Here is a 21,413-nt window from a genome sequence, read left to right as displayed (position 1 = left end):
AGGGCCAGAAACGCACCATCGGGGCTGAACGCGCGGGCGCTGACCGGGTGAGAGAACGGAAATTGGAAGCACGGTGTTTTGCTGGAACAACCCCAGGCAGCGGGGTGATGCGGAGCCCAGCTGGCCTCGACACCGTTTTGCTGGAAGTCCTGCCCTACCGAGTACTGGTACTCTTTCTGGAATCTGGCCTGGTTCATGGAACGTAGCATTATGGTGGATGAGTGGATTGACCTCAACTATTCGAGGCGGAAAGATGGGCTGGGAGCGGTATATATACCACAGGGCTCTTTCAGCGACCTACCTAGATTAGTAGGTACCTGTTCTATGTGAACTTGAAAGTGGTTGCCTGAAGGAGAGGAGACACCAGGCTTGGGTGAACAGCCAGTCAAGCGACCGGGCAAGACAGGCTGAAAAGAGTTAAAAAAATAACTGGAAAGATTGAATGGCATTCGACCATGACCATGCACCGCGTACATGGAATCAACCCTCTAGCATTCTGGATAGTTGAGATACCACGGAAGGAGATTTGGTATGTAGGTACCTAGGTATGTATGTACATGTAGTTTTCAGCTTTACAAGAGATGCCATTAATGGCATGAACCTTCGTTCCTAACATTTCTCATGAGCCAGAGAAGATGAGAAAAAAAATTCACGACTTGGCTAGTACGAGACGGAACGATTGAAAGCGTTGACCTGGACCTGGACCTGGACCTGGACGGTCAACGAGCGCAGTCTGCAATGCGAAAGAACGGACGATGGCGCAGATAGAAAGAAAGAGGGCTGGGTGTATGTACATACATAGGTAGTTAGGGCACCTGATTTTGGACATCTATATCTACAGACGCTAAACCCGAGGCAGTTGGCAGTCCATGAGCACTGCACTGGTCACCGTTTTTACTCTTTATAGAAATCGGAGGCATAATACGGGGTGAGGTGTGGGGCAAAGTCGTTACGAGTAACTTACGACGCTGCCTCCAGCAGGTTCACTTGCCCAAGAAAAGACTAGAATAATAAAAAAAACTGTTTTTTTTTTCCATTCGTTTTCAAGAGTCCGCCTATTCTACAAGTCCTGCGTGAGACCTCACCACAGGCGAATGCGGTATTTTAAAAAATATTTTCGAGGCCCGATATAGATTTGAACTTTTTTTCTTCTTGGAAATCAGGAGAGAGGCACGGGACCGTGGGAGAAACATGGGAGATGGACTAGGCAAAATGATGTAGAGAAAACAAGGCATTTGTCGACAAAATTCCCCTTGCTTTGTTTGACACACAAAAAAAGAGAGAAGAGAAGGAATTCCCACCATGTCAACCTCCCGCTGGCAACGAGACGGGATCCCATTTTTTGGATTTCCTGTCCCGGCTGGAAAGGATCGGGTCGGGTCCGGTCTGATCTGCAAACCACACTAAGAACACTTCTTCTGCAGCTGGTTATATTATACGCAGACAGCAGGACACCCCAATCTCATTCAACAGCTTATTTAGCAGTAGCAGCCCCAAGGCTGGGGAAGTTCTTCTCATCGACGGTAGGACCGACCGGGGCGCCACGACCGCCACCTCGGGCTCCGTCACCACGGCCTCCACGACCGCCGCGTCCTCCACGGCCCCGGGGACCGTTTCCGCGGTTACGGGACTGCTCAACAAAGCGCATGTCGACATCGAGGTAGGTCTTCTCCTTGCGCTGCTTCTCGCGCTTCGCCTTTTCCTCCTTGCCCTTGATGTAGTTCTCCTCGTCTTCGTCACGCTTGAACTCCTTGGCGTTTTCCCACTTCTTGTCGACCTTGACACCCTCGTTGGGTGGACGAGCGGCCTTCACACCAAGGTCCTCACGCTTCTTCTCAGCCAGCTCCGCGAGGTACTCCGCATACGACTTGGTCTTGGTCTCCGGCTCCTTCTCCTCGACAGGAGCACCCTCACCCTCATGAGGCGTCTGGGGCTCATTCTGTTCGCTCCTGGCGATGGCTTCACCGGCCTTCTCATCATTCCACTCGGAGTCTCCGTGGGTAGCTCCCCAACCCTGGTCCATCTGCTTGTTGGTATCCCTAGTTATATCGCGTCAGCATACCTGCTCCTCTCTCTCTCTCTCTTAATCTGGTGGGAAAGTGGGAAAGAAGCATACGTGTGGCCACTGCGCGAGTGACGGTCGTTGCGAACACGGGCACCGCGGTCGTCGCGCGCCCGAACGCCGCGTCTCTGAGCCTCCTTGTGCTCATCAACGGGTCTGGAGCGGTTGTTGTAGCTGCCGGCCTGACGGTCGCGGAAAGCTGAGGGAACGATCAGCGATCATCCAATTCTCGTCGTGTTTGACGAGGCAAGTATATATGTCACTGACCTTCCTCATTGGCGTTCACAGGTCCACGTCCACGTCCACCACGCGCGCCGCCACGGGGGGCGGTGGGAGGGGCGCTAGGAGCCTCCTTCGGGGCATCGCGCTTGCCAAGGCGAGGCTGAGGCTTCTCGACGGCCTGCGTAGGAGGTTCAGGTTCTCTGTCGGAGTCGAGCTCGGGGTCGTTGCCTGAGGAGGAAACAGCTCGGGTTAGATGATGATGATGTAATCGTGATACAGGTCGCTAGGGCGCAGGGAAGGAAGGAGAGGAAAATACCAAGAAGCTCGTAGAGATTCTGCACAACAGCATCGCAATCAGCATCGATTGACACGGACAGAGAGGACCAATTCCCAAGAGAGCGACAACAGTGGAAGCAAGCTGGCAGGGAGGAATTGCAGCGATCAACATGAGCATACCTTGGACCGGACGTCCGCCATGACGCCTGGCTTTTGGGAGGGAGTGCCTTCCTGGGAAGGCTTCCTGTATTATCGCAACAATTCGAGGAGGGAGAGAACGAAAAGATCGAGGCAGGCAGAACCCTAGGCGTGTAGGAATTCAGCCTCTCGGGAGAGAAATGATAGGGGGTGGGGGGAAAAGGTAACGAGTTTCTAAGGAAGGAGGGAGGAGCGAGAGGGAGGGAGGCGAGTGGTGAGAGAGGTTTGGGTGGATGCGGCGGATGGAGAACAAGGGAAACAACGGTGTGTGGCCGGTGGTTTGTGGAAAGGTTTGGGGCTCTTCCAACTGTGTCCTGCTGGGATTGGGAATGCCTGTCTGTTAAGCGAATCCTCTGGCGGTTGCGCGCTGTGGTTGGGTGGCGGAGGGGCTCCGGATCGAGCACTTTAGGGCTTAGGGTACTGATCCGGAGGGGCTAGCCAGGTTGGGTATGTAGCTGCATACACCTGCAGCTTGGAAGCTCCCAGCTTCAGGCTGTCGTCATCTGGAATAGTATCTTAAAGAAATCTCTACAACAGTCGCAGCAGCTCCACGAAAAAAAAAAAGAAGATAATGTCTGATGAACCAGTATGCATTCGTTACTCGCACACATCGGTGCTAGACAGGCACTAGATCACTATCAACATGGCACAGTATTAGAGTAACATCCACATAAGGATTAACAAGTATCAACAAGAAGAGAAAACCACCCGAGCCTCTCCAAAGCCGTCCGAAAGGCCCTGGAAATGTATGCGGGCGAACTTCGTCTCTGTACACCAATGCAGGAACCGCCAACCAAGCTTCACATCAACATATCCAAGGTATCAACCATAACGTCCAAACGCCCAATAATCCCCAGAATCAACTTTTGGTCTTCCACCGTCATGACACATGCAGGCTACCGCGCCACACTGTAGGAAAAACAGGAGGAAAAAGAAAGGAGATGTACAAAAGCCCCTTCAGTCGAAAATCAATTACAGACGCATCGAAACCGCCGACAGACCCCTGCAGCCAGGTTCAATGGCGCAGGTTGTTCTGTTCGTAGGTGAATGGGGTCTGAAAGTGCATGCTTGCACTCAACCCAAACGCGTCCGTATCGAGCATGGGTTCAAACTGACCAAAAATGGAATTCGTTCCGCCGTAGACAGAATGATCGACATCACCAGCTTGTGCGTGGAGAGAGGGCTGGCCGGCCATACTCATACGCGGTTGGCCGGTCGGCACCGGGGGTTGGTTGAAATCTGGGACGTAGGAATTCGATTCGACGCCCCCGCCATGGTTGTCGGGTTCGTCAAGCATGTCTGCTTGGGCATCGTATTCCTGCTCTGTACACGACCGAATCAATCTAGGACGAACAGAGCTCCATGAGGTAGGAGTAGAGTCAGGGGGGGTAAGCTTGCCTAGTTGATCATAATGCTTTTGGAAGGGGGAGGGATAGTACACAGACGGCACACGGGAGGCCATCGAGCTCCCGGGGACCATTGATTGGGAAGGGGCGTTAGTGGCAGTGGTGGTACTAGGGTCAAGGGATTCCGCATGGGACATTCCCATTTGGGGTGCTTGGGAAAAGGCCCTAGGCTGCGATAGCATCGCCGAGCGACCTTGCTGCTGCTGCTGTTGCTGCTGCTGAGCCTGGAACTCTGTACCCTTTGGGGACATCGCACCTTGCAGAGCAAAGCCGGGCGATCTTGCAGTCGAGGGAGATGACACATGAGAGGAAGGGGTTGGCTGCAGTTGGGGAGAATGGACATTGTAGGCACCGTCCCGGTGCTGCTGAGGCATCCCAGCCAGATCAGTTTTGGGAGCAATTCCTCCAGACCCTTGTCTTTGAGCAGAGTTCCTACTGATGGCAGCACGCTCGAGGGGTGAGGGCTGCTTGGGAGGCAATGGGCCTGGCTTTACAGGTCCAAAACCAGAGGCATTACCGGTCTTCAGCCGCAACTCCGCCTGGACGTCAATGCCTGGCGACGCATATACCATCAGCGCTTGCCGATATAAAGGAGACGACAGCCACTGCCTACCTTTTTCTATAAGAATCCTCTCCAGAAGAGAATTCTTATACCGCAGCATCAGACATTCGTCCGCTGCACTCCTGTGGCTCTGTTGCAGCGACTGGAGTGTCTCTTCATTGCGTTTGATGGTACTTTCCAGCTGCTTGATGTACTCTGTCCTCCTCTCTCTGAAGGCTGCCTGCGCCTGTCTGTTCCGTTGCTTACGTTCCTCCGACGTGGCATAGATCTGCGTCGTTCAACCGTCGTCAGTCATAGTCTATGGTGGAAGTCAATTCATGTGACGTGGTGTCATGCGATGACGTACCGGCTTCCTTCCCCCTTTCCTCTTCTGCGTCTGAGCAACATCCTGCGTCAGTGTCTCTGCCTCCGGCTCGGGAGTCGAGACCGAAGAACTCATCGAACCGTGGCCATCCTGGGTTGGTTCGGTCTTGGGCACGACCGTGTCCATGGAAATGTCATTGTTATTCGAAGCCCCGGTCTCAACCATTGAGACCATGGCAATCCCAAGGCCCGAGCAAGGATGGCAGGGGGAATAAGGACCCGCGGAACGCCAGAGATAAGGGTCCGGACCCCTGGAGCAGCGCTGATTGCAATGGCGGGGTCTGCCACAGGCTGCTGTAGGCGCAAGAGACGCGCGGCTGGGCGGTTATTCAGCAATGGGCGGGCACGGACGAGTCAGAGGGCCTGCAGCGATTCCAGTGACATAAAAGAAATTGCGTGATATGATCGATTAGGGGAGCGATCCCAAAAGGCAGAATGGGTGATGGAAAAAGAAATTGATGTGAGGTAAAAATATTTACTAAGAGAAAAAGAAGGAGCCCTCTGCCTTAAGACACCACTTACGACGACAGCTCAGTCCCTGGCACCGGGCCGTGTGCCGGGGCTGAGACCTTCTTGGCTGGGCTTTCGTTTCGTTCAGTCTTTTCTCTGCGCTTCTTTCCTTTTTCCTTTTTTTTTTCTTCGAGTCTTCTGCGCCTGTCAGAACGGCTGGCTGTGCGGGAAACGAGAGGGGGTTCCACCGACGGCGGCCTCCGGACTGGACAAAGTTTGGACCACGAGCACAGCGCACGTCAGTGGCATCCCAACGCGACTGGCCGACTCGCCGTCCCGACACCGCTCGCCCGCATCACGCTGGGGTGGGGGAACTGCCACCGGCCTCGGTCCTTCTCTCCTTCCTGCCTTGCCGGCCGTCCGCCCGTATACAGCAGGTCCGCGGAGAAGCCAGGGATCCGACTTAAGACGCCAGAGGATATTCTTCTTCTTGATTAATTAACGACGAATATTCGCCAATTCATGATGCCATTCTTTCCCTGCACCACTTTTGCAGGGGCCCTCCTTAAGGGGATACCGATAACCGCCATGGCCATTCCAGCATCCTCAACAGTTTTAATGAGCAGGCCGCAGTTCGATGCACATGGCCATCAGGTGATTCTCACTCTTAAGTAAAATCATTCTCATACAGTACGGAGTACTCGCGTTGGCAATCAGACTTATTGCAACTAAAGTTCCCTTTCCATCTTAAAAATATGAATCGGATCCATGGCGATGCTGGCAAACCTCTCAGACTGATTCCCAAGAAGAGTTAAAAGATACGTAACCAATCATGAATTCCTCCAGGCCAGCTTAGGATTGACTGAACACCGAGTGCCCGTGAGCCTGATGTTGCTATGGCGTGACTTGACTCGAGAGAAAATTCAGGAGTGTCACGCGGATATGTCGTCGGTCCAGCCCCTACAAAACCTACAAAGCTGGCGAAGGACTGGCCTGTCCGTAGGTTGCCTTCGTCCTAAGCCAAGCGACGTTTAGATCAGGTACAGACTTCAGATGGCTACTTCCTGTATATTTTCCCAAAATTATCCCATTGGTGCTAGCAACTCTCTCTTGGCAGGGTTGGCTGCCAGCGCCTGAGGCATCGCACGGGACCATCGCAGGAGATGATTTCCGACATCCTAACATGGTAGTACTCCGCATCCACGGATCAGTTGAGCAGAAACTTCCTTACCTACACCACCAGCCTGAAATAGATGCCGAAAACCGAAAAACGGGATTTTAATGCCTTTCCCCCCTCTGTTGGACGTGTATTGTGTATTACATGCGTCTCTTTTGTCTTCTTTTCCAAGTCCTGTGTCCCTTGGCTTTTTTGATTCATATCCTTAGCCGAATAAAACAAAAATACCAACAGTCGCAGCTTTCTGGCTTTGTTTTCTATTTAGATAATGTCAAGGGTATAAATTTAATCCGGTTTGGAAGTTGTTGCTGGGAGTACTCCGTACATACAGAGAGAGCTACTTAGACAACCACCACATCTCATGAAACTGTCTGCAGATCTGCTTCTCGACAGATCGGTTCATACGCATGGTTGTTTTGAATCTAGATTCTGATCGTCTTTATAGCAAGACGTGACTGGCTCCTTCTCGGAACTGCCTTCGGCGGGCAAATATACCTAGGTAGATCTACTGGTCGTGGTCAACCTCAATTGGCTCTCAACGCCATGCACGCTCTATCTATGCAAGCACTGCAGACAAGTCACCTATCAAAACGTTATGTCTTCCACTCCCGCATCAACCTGCCTTTAGAGGTCAACGTCTTGCTTCTAAAGGTAAATAGTCAGAATGACATGGACGGAGTCATCCAGAAGTCTGCATCATCGCGCAGTCAGCATGATTTGAAAGCTCCAAGCATCCCTCGACTGTCTGTGCTCCAGACAGAGGTTTGATACAACTAACTCCAGAACTCACTGTGGCCTACCAAACTACGTCCAAGGTCGACAAGCAAGAGATATAAAACAGCAAGACCAACACAGCCTATCATGTCTGCTTTACGGCCTCACCCGTTTGATCCTCTGTCGCCCCAGGAGATTTCAAAGGCGAGCTATATCCAGATTTGTTGAATACCGACTCCGTGACAAGAACTGCAACTGACAATCTGCAGACGGTACGCGTGCTGAAAGATGCATACCCAAATCACAAGCTCGTCTTCCGAGTCGTGACTCTTGCAGAGCCACCGAAAGCCCTGATGATTCCCTTCCTGGAAGCAGAGCATGCGGGACGAACAGTGAAGCCACCTGCACGAACTGCCCGTGTGCAGTTCTACCGAGATACTGCAACGGATTTCCGTGAAGCGCTCGTTGAGCTCGATACTGGCAAGATAGTCGACGAGCAGACCCTTCCAGGAAGGCACTCATATGTAGACTCGACGGATATGCAGGCGGCAGAGAAAGCCTGCCTGGCTGCCCCGGAGGTAAAGGAGGCCATCAGAATGCTGAAGCTCCCTGATAATGCAACCGTCTGTATCGAACCTTGGACGTATGGAACGGACGGGATGAATGATATGACGGAGAGGATCATCATGGTGCGAAGAATTTCATTGTTATGATTTCTCTTCGAGTATCGAACTCACTCGTACATCTTTGCTAGTGCTACTTCTACATGCGTCTCTCCGATCATGGGGACTCCAATCATTATGCGTATCCGCTGGATGTCTGTGTCGAAATGTCGGGAGATTTGACGGTCAAGAGAATTCTGTCTCTGCCATCGGGCGAGAACGACCGCTGTGGACTGCTCAATGAAGTTGGAGTCAAGCCATTCGATAGGAATAAGATTCACGCCACGAGCGAGTATCATCCCGACCTCGTCAACGAGCGACGTACAACAACGAAACCATATCATGTAGTCCAGCCCCAGGGTCCATCGTTCCGCACACAAGGAAATCTACTTGCATGGGAGAAATGGAGGATGAGAGTCGGTTTTAATTATGTGAGTGAGCTTTTGACGTCACGCCTTCTGTTTGATTCTCATGCTGATCGTGCTATTCCCGACAGCGCGAAGGTCTCACTCTTCACGACATTACGTATGACGGCCGGAGCGTGTTTTATCGACTTTCTCTATCTGAGATGTTTGTCCCCTACGGCGACAGTCGAGCGCCGTACCCTCGAAAAGGTGCTTTTGATTTGGGCAATAACGGTGCTGGTATCAATGCAAACAACCTTAAACTGGGTGAGTTCTCCGTGAACCAAAGGGGGCGTCCTCTAATTGAACCCAGGCTGTGATTGCCTAGGTCATGTCAAATATTTTGATGGATACCACCATACGACGGCTGGCGACCCTATCAAACTACCCAATGTGATTTGCTGCCACGAGATTGATGACGGTATCCTCTGGAAACACACCAACTACCGCACAGGCAATGCCGTTGTCACTCGCTCCCGTGTTCTCGTCCTTCAGACAATTATCACTGTGGGCAATTACGAATACATTTTCGCGTTTCAGTTTACGCAAGATGCGTCTATCAACTACGAAGTACGAGCGACCGGCATCATGTCGACCGCTCCTATCAACCTTGGAGACAGCGTACCTTATGGGACTCTAGTGGGCCCTGGGGTCATGGCTCCTTACCATCAGCATCTCTTCTCTTTAAGAATCGATCCGGCTATTGACGGATTCCGGAATTCCCTGGTCGTGGAAGAGTCTCACCCCATGCCGATTGACGATCCGAACGTGCATAACCCGTTCGGGGTCGGGTACACGATCGTCTCCCGGTTCGTGGAGAACGAAACCGGGCTCGACACAGATGTCAGCAAAGGCTGTGTGTTTAAGATCGTCAACGAGAATGTGAAAAACCCGATTACGGGCGGACCGGTTGGGTACAAACTCGTGCCGCATTACTCTCAGATGGTACTCGCGCACCCGTCGTCTTACCATTTTAAGAGGTCCGAATTCGGGGAGCATGCTGTCTGGGTCACCAGGTATCATGACGACGAGCTCTACAGCTCCGGCAAACACACGATGCAGTCCCTCGGTGGAGAGGGAATTGCGTCGTGGATCCGATCCAGGCCGGCGCCCGTCAGCGTCCGCAACGAGGACATTGTGATCTGGCACACGTTCGGGACGACGCACAACCCGCGCATTGAAGACTGGCCTGTCATGCCGGTCGAGAAGATGCTCGTGTCGTTGAAGCCAGTCAATTTCTTCACCAAGAATCCCGCTATTGATGTGCCCATCAGCACGCAGGAGGAAAACAAGAGCGTGCTGGTGGAGGCTGATAGAGGTGTGACGACTTCCTGCGCGAGGCTGTGATGGATGAAGACTGGACAACTTCAAAGTCGTGAAAGCTGAAAGCGTGCTGCTGTCAAGCGAATTCGCCATTTGCTCCAATAGATTAGAAAGAGTTATATGGCAAGACCTATTATATAGGTAGGAAGCCCGCCTGGGAAGCAAATAATAGAACTATATAGCATAGAAACGTCAATGCAATTAATGAGATGCTGCTGAGTGATCACAAAATCTCCCTCTGCACCCCGAGGAGGCCGGCAAAGCAATGGTTCGAAAGGTAACACTAGCGGCGCTCCCGTTACCGAGGTCGGGGTAATTATGATCTCTTGGAGACAAACCGGTTGCTGCTGAACGGGTGGCACTTGTTGTGCTGTAGTGTTAGGCGGCGCCAACTGCCATTCCATTTCTCAAGAATGACCTTCCTTTGTTTCTGTGCGATCGAGATGACAAGCACGATTCTCACATCTCCGTTCGAGTTGGCGAACCACCAACGAGCATCTTCCCGCAGTCGCGGAAGAGACTTAGATATCCTCGTCTCGAATACCAGCGTGGGCCAGCCGACAACCTCTCCTCTCGTAGGCGCTCGTGGTCTAGGCCACACGCACTGATCCGGCTGCTTTCCGCTGCTATCATTATGACCTCGATGAGTCGTGGTAAAACCCCAACACATATCGAGTACGGGTATACCCATGGTAATTGATTCCCTGAGTATTCAAGAAGACAAGTTACTGGTAACAACGGCGTGTGCTGCAGAAGGCACAATCTTGATGAAGCCAATCATTGCGTCTTCGTAGAATGTGAAGCGGAATGGCATCCCGAGGATATCGTTTTCATCGTCGATTCTGTCTTGAACGTGTTTTGGGAGATCGAGCACGACGATGTACTGGTTGCCTTGGTCTTCTTCATTTTGGTGGAGTTCTTCAAGGAGAGACTGCGCGGTTGCTTTCAACCTACTAAGCCTCGAAAATTTGATGACTCTGTGCCCCTCTGGGAGGCCTGACAGTAGGATGTGATCTTCCATGCGACGTTCATATTGCTTGACTCCAGCCTAAATGAAAAAGCTGTCCTCACTTAGTCGAAATTGTTGCTTATGTTTTAGTAAGTGCGTCATGATAAATAATCTTGTCGATAGAAGTTCCCATGGCTGCCTAAGCAGGTAACTACCTAGATGCCTTAGGTAGTAGAGAAGCACGAAACAAATATCTGGAATGGAGGGAGAAGGATACCTCCAGTCTTAGTAGGGCGGAGTACCTACCTAGGTAGTGAATGCCTGGCGGGCACCATACCTAAACAGGACAACAACCCACCGTTAGGTACCCCCCCCCCGCGTGCGGCGAGCCTAGGTAAATCACAGCTCCGATCAGCTAGCTCCTCGGTTGAATTATTACGACGGTTTTCCCTTCCCTTCCTTCTCTTTTCTTTTTTCCTTGCCTTGTTCCTGATCATTTACAGACGAGAGGGTGACCAAGCAAGCAAGTGAGATTGCTTGCTTGCTTGAAGAGAATTGATTGAGCATGGCCTCCGCCGCCCAGAACACGGGCGATAAGGACAAGCCTGATTCAGATGATCCTACCGCGCCCACCGCTCCTGGTGGGGGAGATGATGCCAACGTCAACGGCAACAGCAACAGCAACGGCAATGTTAATGTCGCTCCGGTGACAAGGAAAGCTACGACTACTACTGTAGAAGATGATGAGGAATCAGACTGGGAAGAGTTGGATGGTACGTTTTTCTTTGCTCTTGGACTCGAGTGAACTGGACAAGTACAATTCGTCGTGATTTTTTTTTGTTCATCTATGTCTTCTACTTTACGGAGATGATCACTTACCATGCCTTTCTTCTTACAGAGGTCTTGGACGATTTCAACAAACCCAAACAACCTACAAATGCACAACCCGCCACCTCTGGACCCGGGAGGTCCGAACCTACTACAAATGCCCCTGCTGCTGCCGCCGCCGCCGACGACGAATTCGATGAAGAGGCTTTCCTGAAACAGTTGGAGGCGGACATGGCCAACTTGATAGGTGGAGGTGGAGGTGGAGGTGCAGCAGGAGCAGGTCCTAGCAGTGCGGACATGCAGGCGGCCAACGAGTTGATCGACAAGGAGATTGATGAGCTGTCGAAGCAGCTCCAAGAGAGCGGGATCGAGCCCGAAAAGTTCCTGAAATCGTTAATCGCGGAGTCGATCGCATCTGGTGGTTCTAAAAATGATAGTAGTAGCAGTAGTGCTGGCGCTGGCGCAAACCAGACCACCGCACGGGAATCATTCCAGGACACGATCCGGCGGACAATGGAACGGATGCAAGAATCTGGAGAGCGTGCCGCCGCAGCCGCAGCCGAAGACGACGTACCAGAAGATCTGCTAGCGCAGCTACTCAAGGCCATCGAGGCAGGAGCCGCAGCAGGCGGCGACGACATGGACCTGAACAAGATGTTCATGGGGATGATGGAGCAGCTCTCGAACAAGGAGATGCTGTACGAGCCGATGAAGGAGCTGCACACGAAGTTCGGGCCCTGGCTGGAGGAGAACAGAACGAAAGTATCAGCCGAGGATCTAGCCCGGTACGAGACCCAGGCGCGGGTCGTCGGGGAAATCGTAGCCAAGTTTGAGGAAGAGGGGTATTCGGACGACAAGCCTGAATGTAGGGCGTATATTTGGGATCGGATGCAAGAGGTAGAGCCCTCACCCAGAAACACATTTAGATTTGGTTTTAATAGTCGCTGACCAAGGATTTTGCTGTCTCCAGATGCAAGCTGCCGGAAGTCCGCCCGACGATCTCATCGCCAATCCATTGATGGAGGAGCTGAAAGGTACAGAAGGTGGAGGAGAGGGTCAGGCACCTCCAGAGTGTCCACAGCAATAGATGGATTTCGTCCCACCTTTTGACAGGGTGGTCTAGACATATGTATGTACAGTTCTTCTCGTCTTTGGCTCTTCAGGAATGGTCGATCAGATCTGATGTGATCAGATTTTATCTGATTTGAACCAGGTCCGCGACGTGGCCTGTCCTGACCTAACCATTTGCCTTCTATTTTCTTTTTGTCTCCCTAAATTAATATACACCACAGAAAGCACGTCTTGTTTGACATGTATCATGCGTGTGTGTATGCGTGTATGTATGTACATAATTCACTTGACAATTTGGATACCCCCACAGAGACAGATACAGAAAATATCTAGCGTCTACCATGCCATCGACCAGAAGTTCGAAACAATGAGATGATGATGTGATCATCCATGCGATTAGTTGGAGAACGAAATCAAATAACCTCTAAACCCATACACAAACACAAACCCATAACGCCGAACCGAGCCGAGTCCAGTCGAATTGAGCCGAATCGAATCCTCCAGCTATTTTTAAAATCCCAGCCATGACGAGAGAAAAGAGAAAAAAGAAAAGAAAAGAAAAGAATATGACAATGCATGCTGGACGATGATTCTATCCAGTCATGTCCATATCCTGGCTTTGACTCTGACTATGACAGATCTGACCATCATCGTCGACAAGATCCCTAAAGATAGCATCGTAGTCGACATCGTCGTCACTGTAGAGAGAAGTGCAGTCGCTTCGTGTGGGTGAGGTCATGATTGCATTATTATTGTTATTATTATTGTTGTTGTCACGACGAAGTTGATGGTTAAATTGAAGCTGATGGTGGCGGTGTTGACGGTGATCGGAGTTGGTAATCATATTCTCCAGGAGAGCTTCTTCCATCTCCTGCTCTTGGGAGAGCAATTCGTCTAGGATGTACTGATCGGGGTCTTGTTTCATCACATTAGTTAGCCAGGGCATGGATGGAGGATAGAATAGAGACAGAGAAGGATAATGACGGTGGGAGAAGGAAAGGTGACGATGATGAGGATTTCTGCATACCTTCAGCCATCTCCTCTTCCCCCTTTTCAACAACCTCCTCCAGATGGTACTCCCGAAACAACCCCTCAGCATCCCTCCGCATCGCTTCCCCCCACTGCCTCTGCTCCGACAGACACTCCATCCGCATCAGCTGTTCGCCGCGCGCGTTGAAGCGGTCCTCGTCGCGATCACGCTTCAGCTTGTTCAGGAAGAGTTCGCGGTGTTTGGCGGCTGCGCGACGGGCAGATGGTGACGAGCTGCCATTTTCTCCGGAAGTGGAACTGGAACTGGAATTGAAGCTGGAACCGAAGATCTTATTCAACGGGTTTGAGATTCTGGACTTGTAGCGTTGTTCGTATGGCGAGGTTCTTTTTTGAGAGGTGGGTTCTGTTTCTGATCGATTCTGCTGTTGTTGTTGGAAGAAGCCAGCGTTCTCCTTCTCCGAGAAGAACAGCCGGGGAGAGGCATTGTCTGCGGGGTCAGCCGCCATCCCACCTTTTGTGGGTGTTGTCATCATCCTCGACGATGAGGACGAGGATGAGGACAGAAAGGAACAGCGCGAAGAAGAAGAGGCCAAGTTCGAAGAGACGTTGGCATTGTGAGGGCCCAACGGAGACGGACGCGCCGGAGCGTGGCAGGAATAGGAGTAGGAATCAGCAGCGATATTTCTGCAGGGGAAGAAAGTACTCTGCTGTTGGGGATGTTGAGGGTGTTGAGGGAGTGTTTCGAACATGGTCCAGCGGTAGTCGTAGTCAACGATAGACATGGACTGATAGGAGGAACCGGCAATGGAAATCAAGCGATTTTTTTTAAGAGTCCAACTTGAATTTCTGCAGGAAGGGACTTTCGCTCAGAAAATAATAACCATCACAACCTTATTAATTAATAGCAACGATGGATGGAGGTGTATGTGCGTGGCAGTGAGCAGACAAGTCACCACGACGTGCCTGCCATAGCTGCCATGCGAGTCGCGTTGTGGTTGCGCGAAGGTGACGCGCGATGATAAAGGAGCTAAGCATAATAAGCTAAGAGCTGATCTGATATGATATGCAGCGTGGTGAGCATGCAGGGGGCCGCCCCAGACACTGACACGTCACGCGCCACGCTAACCCGTTTCGCGCAGATTGCATTCCTGAGGCAGGCAGGTCTCATCACTCACCGTAGACAGTAGTCAGACTAATTCATGCTCGCTGGTCAAGAGGAAGTAAGGTCCTCATCTTAGGTATATACCTGAGTAGAGAAAATAGAGCTAGTTCGAATATCGTCAGACAGCGTCTCAAGCCCCATCCAAACTTTGGTATGCTTTATTTAAACTTCGAAGTATGTACATACATACAATTACAGGTGTTATATATATTGAGACATGTCAATCATCCACAGGAAAGAGACGATGGACTGTGAAGACCACTTTCTTTAGCCTGCCCATTCTACCGGAATAATTTAATAGAACACGGTTCAATTAAATCCCTTTCTCGCCCGTTCATTGTCCTATACATCACAAATCAAGACAAAATCGCCCTCAAATATCGTCGTGTGAGCGACGGCGGCGGTGCTAGTGCTGGTACTGGTGCTAGAACTTCTATCTGTGTCGGTAGTTGTGGTGGTACTCGTACTCGTACTGGTACTCGAACTCGAGGTAGACGTCGAGGTAGCGGTGGTGGTGCTGGTGGTGCTAGTACTCGTGCTCGTACTTGAGCTGCTAGTCGTCTGGGATGAGGACGAAGATGAAGACGCAGCGGATGCTTCTACCGCAGCCTGTGCAATTTTCTGCGTTTTGATGCACTCGGCTTTGAATTGAAGTCAGCAAATGTGAATCAGAAGGCCACTTAACTGAGTCTAGTTTGCTTCCCTGTGGGAGATAGTAGTGGGGATAGTGTCTACTCACTCTGCTGAGTCTGACAGTTCTCAACGGTGAACCCTACTGACTTATTGCCATTGGCTTCCTGTATTGAATTTTCATGTCAGTCGCGAAGAGGGAGGACGCTCTGCTGCGAATTGTCTTACCTGCTGACAAGTATTGAATTGCATGTTGCAACTGGATGAATGTCGGATTAGTCCACCGAACCATCAAAACCAGGTGGTTGTCTGCTTTCTTTCTTTCTTTCTTTCTTTCTTCCTCCAGGTACTCCTTCATTCCCTCCCCAGTCTGACCGGTGGGATAGATAAATTACGAGTGACGAAACGAGGAGTCCAACCAACCTTCGTTGTCCAGCATCTAGAAAATCAGTCTGCAGAAACGATGAATATCATCAGCAACAGTTACTCGAATAGAAAACAAGTGCCCGGATAGCCAACCAACTCACAAACGTATCTCCCGCGACTCCAAACGGCCTGGTAGAGTCACCCGTTGATGTCACCTAAATTCGGGGAAGGATACCTCGTCAGGCATTCGCTTTGGAAGAGTTGCCTCTTTGCCTCTCATCTCAAACATCGAGCGTGACGATCGATAGAATTTAGGAAACCTACCGCAGGCGCTGCTGTACCCAGGCTCCCGGTGAATTGCTGCAAATATCGTATCATTATCCCCTAACATCAGCTGTATTCTTCAAGAAAGTTTTATTCTCTGAAGAGCATTCTCCAACCTGAAGGTTCTTCACCCCCGCTCGCTTCGCTCCTATCTCCATATGTCGAGGACCAGGTATGTGCTTCTTCATCAACACTGGCTTCGTCTCAGACGCAGTCGCTAATACTGAGGAACCGACCAGGAGGAGGCCAAGAGAGCAGCAGAACAGAAATCTCGACGAATTCGACTTTCGTGAAGTTGATCTCGTTGTTCTGCGTCGCTGGCGTTGCGAGTCCATTGTCTATGCGTTGTTTGTTTTCCTTATGCGTATGCGAATGATTTCGATTGTCGGAGGAAGAAGATATATATGTATTATCTCCAAATAACCGGGACAGAAACAAGTTTGTGATCGTATTCCTCGATCGAACAGACGTAGACAATCTAGATGATTTCCCTTGTAAGACGATGAAAGCGCATAATTGCACTAGCTTTAGAGTCATCGGCTTCTGGTCCAAGACGAAGATGAAGACAAGACAGAAGGCCAAGTGGTACCGTTCGAACTACCTACCTCGGTAGGTGCCAAGGTATATACGTATGTAGTACAATGGACACAACAGCTAGCTAGCTATGTAACTCCATACGTCTTCATCACTGTAACAGATCACAAACCTGTCACAGTGCATCGCGAAGATCAAGCTTGGTTTACTTATCACTACTGTGAAGAAAATGTGATGACAATAGGTCTTGTGGTTGGTTGGCAACTTGGCGCGCGTCGAGTTTCAGGTGCGTTTCAGAAGGTGGGATTTAAGACTGTAATGCTACTCCGACGGAGTGTCCTCGTTAGTAGCAGCATTTGGGAAACCTACCTAACGTAATCCATTCACTTCATTGCTGGACTAGGTACTCCGTACTTTTCCAGGTACTATCCTCGCCGTTTGTACAGTACGGTTTTCATCACAGCCGGTTGTATGTCCACTCTACAGAAACGTAGTTCGGAGCACCTATGTTCAACAGCTGCCGATGTATCACTTCAATTTTAACTGTCCCTTGTCAGATACTATTACATACGTACATGGAACAAACAGGTGCAGCTCGAAAGGTAAAACAGGAAGATGGTATAAAGTAAATTCCCAGCCACACATCCACACCACGATGTGAAAGCTAGGTCGACGACGAACTTTGCAAACATAACGCCAAGATCCAGGGTTATCTTCGGATCAATGACAGGGTATTCAAAAACACACGATGAGCCGGGAACCCCAGCTAGAAACAACTGGCTCAGCTTGGGTCTGGTAATGCGAATTTCATAAGGAATGTCGTTTGTGGAGGAAGACAAATCGACAACAGACGACGCTTCCGAGGCGTTGAGAGTATAGGTGAATGGAGTTGGTCCTGGTCGTGTGTATCGGGCAATCTATGAAGTCGAAACGAATGGACAGAAAAACAACGGGTAATGAACGGCGATTCCGAAAGAATTAAAAAAAAAAGAAAATCATATCCGTGAATATTCCTCTCCGTGGCGCCGGCAAGAAAAAAAAAATCGACCCCCCTAATCGATCGTGGATAACGGCGGACAAGAGCAAAAAAGAAGCCATCCTAAGTGCGGTCCAACTCCAGGATCTTTCCACTCGAGAAAGACAAGTCCCACAGGTCCTCAAGACGTGTAGGCATGCCGGAAACTAGCGCACCCAGACGAGATGAGTATGTAAGGAGCAACAGGAGCAACGGCTTAGAAATTGGAAGCGGCATTCACTGGACCTGGGTTGTGATATTGGTCGAGGGTAGACCTGAACGGTGTGCTATTGGCTCCAGGGCTTGGTGCCTTCTCGCGGAGGTTGGAACCGACCGCAGTCCCGGCGCTCATCAAGTCATCTTCGTCGTGATCCCGGTCGTTCTTGTTGCGTCCCCAAATTCTCCACGCCACGACGCTGATGCCCGAAAGGACAATTGCACCACCGACGCCAACCACCACACCGATGATGGTCTTCTTGGCACCAGAACTAAGTCCCGAACTACCGGAGTCGCCTCCGCCGCTCGCGTTGAGACTAGGGGTCGCCGTTGCCGTCGAGGCAGGTGTTGTGATGGTCTGCGCAACAGGAGTCCCGCTAATGGTCTCAATGGTGGTCACAGTGATCAGGGGTACACTGGTTGGGGAAGTGGGCGAAGAACCGTCAGCGGGAGCGGTTGTCTTGGCTGACGAGTCACTCGAGGCGCTCGTAGGCTTCGTGGTCGTCGGAGCGGTCTGCGTAGGCTGAGTCGCGGTTGGTTCCGAAGGTGACGTCTCCGACGTCGATGAGGCAGAGGGGGCGGCGGTGTTGGCGGTCGATGGTTCATTGCTCGTGCTGCTCGTGCTGGAGGCGCTCGTTTGCGATGGCTGCGAAGTCGGTGATGACTCTGAAGAGGATGCGGAGTTGGACGGTTCAGCGGAGGTAGGGGCGGCCGATGGAGCTGCGGTTGGCAGGAGATCGATGGAGCTGATCTCCTTCTTATCATCTATTCCTGCGCCGACCACGGTCGCAGAGCAGAGGTAAAGGCCGAGCAGGAAGAGCGTCGATCGCATTTTGGCTGACGATCTCAGAGCGACACGAATAGGGCTGGACAGGGGCCGGCTAACCGGCAGGAATCAATGACTGGACTGCGAACGATCGATCGTATGCGGCGTCTCAGGCAAGAGACGATGGAAAAAGGGATAACGAGCGACAGGAGGTCGAGCAAAATGATGAAAGAGAGAAGAGAAGAAGGAGCGTGACCCCGAGGGTGATGATCAGAGATGACTGACTGGTGGGATTGGATTTGGGGGTGGGAGAGGTCCGAGAGGATACGACGGGAGAGGTGGAGAGTGTGCAAACAGATGGATTGACACGCGCGAGGCCAGCGGGCGAGGTGCGTTTTTGCTGACTCGACTCGCAAGACAGTGGGCCTCTCCTGGGCCGCAAATTAATGCAATTCAATTCACTCCGGCAGAGTCCGGGGCGGGCCTGACGGACGGCTCAGCCACTGAACGGCCAAGTACTGCCTGCCCTGCGGCAACCCTGCCGTTCGCCCCTAACGTCCAGCCACGCAGCCAGTGCAACGGTCGAAGTCGCGCCTTGCACCTGCGGGCCAGCCCACTCTTCCGCCCGCTGCCGAAGGCTCGAAAGAGCGTAGCCTAGATATTAGTCACATGCCTATCGAATGCACTCCGTAATCGCCTGTTGACAGAGAGTACCGGGTAATCGGCTGGATAATCCAATAGGACCAATGTACTCCGTAGGCGTGCATCCATGCTGGTACTGTAGAGCCAGAGGGTTAAAAAAAGTAATAAAGGGAAGGAAAAGTAATTGTTTCCTGCACACATAACTTGGCCATTCTTTCATCCTCTGATCAGTCTTGGACTTTATACTGATAACTGTAAATATTGGCGAGCCAAAAATAACTTATCAACTCTAACCATCGCCTTGGTACCGGTACCAGGTACGTCCGTCCTACATACATGGAAAAGAAGTTGATGACGGTGCGTTACATTCCTTGGGTTTCATTGCAGAAGATCCAGGGATCATCACCCCGCGAGGGCGAATGGCGTGTTTCACCTCCGAAGGGCTGACTGATCCTCATCCTATCGTCGTTCCTGCGCCAGGATTAGCGTGATCGTTCAGATTGACAGATACTGTCTGCCACCTTTTCGACTATTCTTATTGACATTGTGACATCATTGATATGATTCGCATGACCAGTGTGATGAATATTCCTCTGACTCCATTCCGGAAGGAGGGGCATTTGTGCCCTCGTTATGCCTAATGTCCTCTCTGATGTCATGGGCAGCATGCGAATTAACGTTTAAGTTCTTTTTTTTAACTGTCACTGTACTCTGCTTGAAGGTGTAGAAAATGACCTATGTCAGGTCCAGAGGGTGCAATTCTATTGACGCCCGCAGTTTCATGGAATCTGGTGTCTACGTGACCCCCTTTGCCGGGTCGCGTAGTTAGTATCACATAAACCCAAGTTCGTTTGAGATTTGGACCGGAGGGCCACCCCGAACTGACATGCTTAAGAAATAAGAATGCTTTTCCTTGAACTGTTTGCTTCCCAATTCAACTCCCAGCCCGTCAGAGTGAAAAAGGACAAAGGAGAGCTGGAAAAAGCGGAATGAAGCAATGAAGACTTTCTTCTCCGGATGGAATGAGGGATCCAGCTCATGGGGTTCGATAGCTGCAGCCCAATCTATATCCGGTTGAACATCTCTCCAAAAAGAAAGTCCTGGCAAAACGAACACCCTTTCAAGGAGACAACCAACGGCAGAGATAGGAAAGGTAGAGAAGTCGAAAAGCATCCTGCGATTATGGGTATCAAAAAGGCATCACTAAGCAAAGATTTTGAGCACGTCGAGATGAGAAACCAAAGCCCATCACCTCCTAGGCTTATCTTTCAGCTGCTCTTTTACCTCCTCCATGAACAAGCGTAGAAAGTATCTTATGCCGGCTATTGGCATCGGCAACTGTCAGTATTCCATCACCGATCACGCGAGAGACCTGCATATTCAGCCAATGCTGGAGGTGTCGTACAGTGGTCATCAATCTTAGTCCCTCCCATCTCTTCAGGAGGTGGCCCGTATCTGAGGCGATGAATGCCTTTGTGAATCTTACCCACCATCCGATGAAACAGTGGACTCGCCAGCAGCTAGTGGAAGCGAAGAAAACCCGTCAGATCCAAGAAACTTGGCACAGGGCTACACGAGTAGCCGGGAGGCCTCGCAGTGCACTTACGCGTCGGGTTGCCCAGTCCTGTTGACGAGAACGGACTCCAGGTCAGCATATTCAGGGAGAAACGGTTTTTCGATGGCTCACTTCAAACATCCAAAGCCACAAAAACCGCATCTTGGCCAAGGAGACTTTGTCGTCGTTGCCTTAGTCGACCAGCGACATCAGATCGAAGGCAAGCTGTGATCTACCAGGCTCCCTGTCTGAAAAGACACGGGAAAGTTGGAAAGTGCAGTGAAAGTCGAGGGGACAGGAGATGTTGTATTTATGTGTGTTTTGTTGGTGGAACCATCGAACCCGGCGGCTTGGATGTGGCCGACCGAAGCTTCTATGGAGTATACGGTGGCGCAACCAAAACCTTCAAGACACCCATCATCCAGTCTCCAGCCAAGGGTCATAGCGAGAGCACTCCTCCAATGCTCGATGCATTCTATCGTGAAATGGGCCTTTCTTCTTTTTCTTTTTAACACGGTGGCGGATTCAGCGGCTCTTTGGCTCATT

At 51.1% G+C, this 21,413-nt stretch overlaps 7 protein-coding genes across 7 annotated transcripts; 2 read left to right on the top strand and 5 right to left on the bottom strand.

The window, feature by feature from the left end:
• Positions 1 to 1,474: 1,474 nt before the first annotated feature.
• On the bottom strand, positions 1,475 to 2,761 carry VTN77DRAFT_7514 (uncharacterized protein; the record flags this gene model as incomplete). Its single annotated transcript, XM_069423911.1, has 5 exons — positions 1,475 to 2,039; positions 2,117 to 2,261; positions 2,330 to 2,512; positions 2,601 to 2,619; positions 2,741 to 2,761. The coding sequence occupies 5 exons, from the start codon at positions 2,759 to 2,761 to the stop codon at positions 1,475 to 1,477; spliced, it is 933 nt and encodes a 310-aa protein (XP_069275411.1).
• A 1,012-nt stretch (positions 2,762 to 3,773) lies between these two features.
• Positions 3,774 to 5,264, bottom strand: VTN77DRAFT_7513 (uncharacterized protein; the record flags this gene model as incomplete). The annotated part of the gene is made up of 3 exons (XM_069423910.1): positions 3,774 to 4,717; positions 4,778 to 4,994; positions 5,073 to 5,264. 3 exons carry the CDS (start codon positions 5,262 to 5,264, stop codon positions 3,774 to 3,776), a joined length of 1,353 nt encoding a protein of 450 aa, XP_069275410.1.
• A 2,313-nt stretch (positions 5,265 to 7,577) lies between these two features.
• Positions 7,578 to 9,843, top strand: VTN77DRAFT_7512 (uncharacterized protein; the record flags this gene model as incomplete). The annotated part of the gene is made up of 5 exons (XM_069423909.1): positions 7,578 to 7,634; positions 7,700 to 8,119; positions 8,185 to 8,523; positions 8,589 to 8,763; positions 8,810 to 9,843. The coding sequence occupies 5 exons, from the start codon at positions 7,578 to 7,580 to the stop codon at positions 9,841 to 9,843; spliced, it is 2,025 nt and encodes a 674-aa protein (XP_069275409.1).
• A 1,490-nt stretch (positions 9,844 to 11,333) lies between these two features.
• VTN77DRAFT_7511 (uncharacterized protein) lies at positions 11,334 to 12,683 on the top strand (the record flags this gene model as incomplete). The annotated part of the gene is made up of 3 exons (XM_069423908.1): positions 11,334 to 11,541; positions 11,667 to 12,493; positions 12,567 to 12,683. 3 exons carry the CDS (start codon positions 11,334 to 11,336, stop codon positions 12,681 to 12,683), a joined length of 1,152 nt encoding a protein of 383 aa, XP_069275408.1.
• Positions 12,684 to 13,259: 576 nt separating this feature from the next.
• VTN77DRAFT_7510 (uncharacterized protein) lies at positions 13,260 to 14,439 on the bottom strand (the record flags this gene model as incomplete). Its single annotated transcript, XM_069423907.1, has 2 exons — positions 13,260 to 13,582; positions 13,695 to 14,439. 2 exons carry the CDS (start codon positions 14,437 to 14,439, stop codon positions 13,260 to 13,262), a joined length of 1,068 nt encoding a protein of 355 aa, XP_069275407.1.
• Positions 14,440 to 17,905: 3,466 nt separating this feature from the next.
• Positions 17,906 to 18,736, bottom strand: VTN77DRAFT_7509 (uncharacterized protein; the record flags this gene model as incomplete). Its single annotated transcript, XM_069423905.1, has 1 exon — positions 17,906 to 18,736. The coding sequence occupies one exon, from the start codon at positions 18,734 to 18,736 to the stop codon at positions 17,906 to 17,908; it is 831 nt and encodes a 276-aa protein (XP_069275406.1).
• A 1,824-nt stretch (positions 18,737 to 20,560) lies between these two features.
• Positions 20,561 to 21,029, bottom strand: VTN77DRAFT_7508 (uncharacterized protein; the record flags this gene model as incomplete). Its single annotated transcript, XM_069423904.1, has 4 exons — positions 20,561 to 20,634; positions 20,718 to 20,832; positions 20,919 to 20,936; positions 21,000 to 21,029. The coding sequence occupies 4 exons, from the start codon at positions 21,027 to 21,029 to the stop codon at positions 20,561 to 20,563; spliced, it is 237 nt and encodes a 78-aa protein (XP_069275405.1).
• Between the last annotated feature and the right edge of the window lie 384 nt (positions 21,030 to 21,413).

The sequence above is a fragment of the Rasamsonia byssochlamydoides genome, assembly GCF_041956645.1.
Source record: "Rasamsonia byssochlamydoides strain NRRL 3658 unplaced genomic scaffold VTN77scaffold_60, whole genome shotgun sequence".
NCBI classification, from domain to species: Eukaryota; Fungi; Ascomycota; class Eurotiomycetes; order Eurotiales; family Trichocomaceae; genus Rasamsonia; species Rasamsonia byssochlamydoides.
This window is presented reverse-complemented; position numbering and strand designations above follow the sequence as displayed.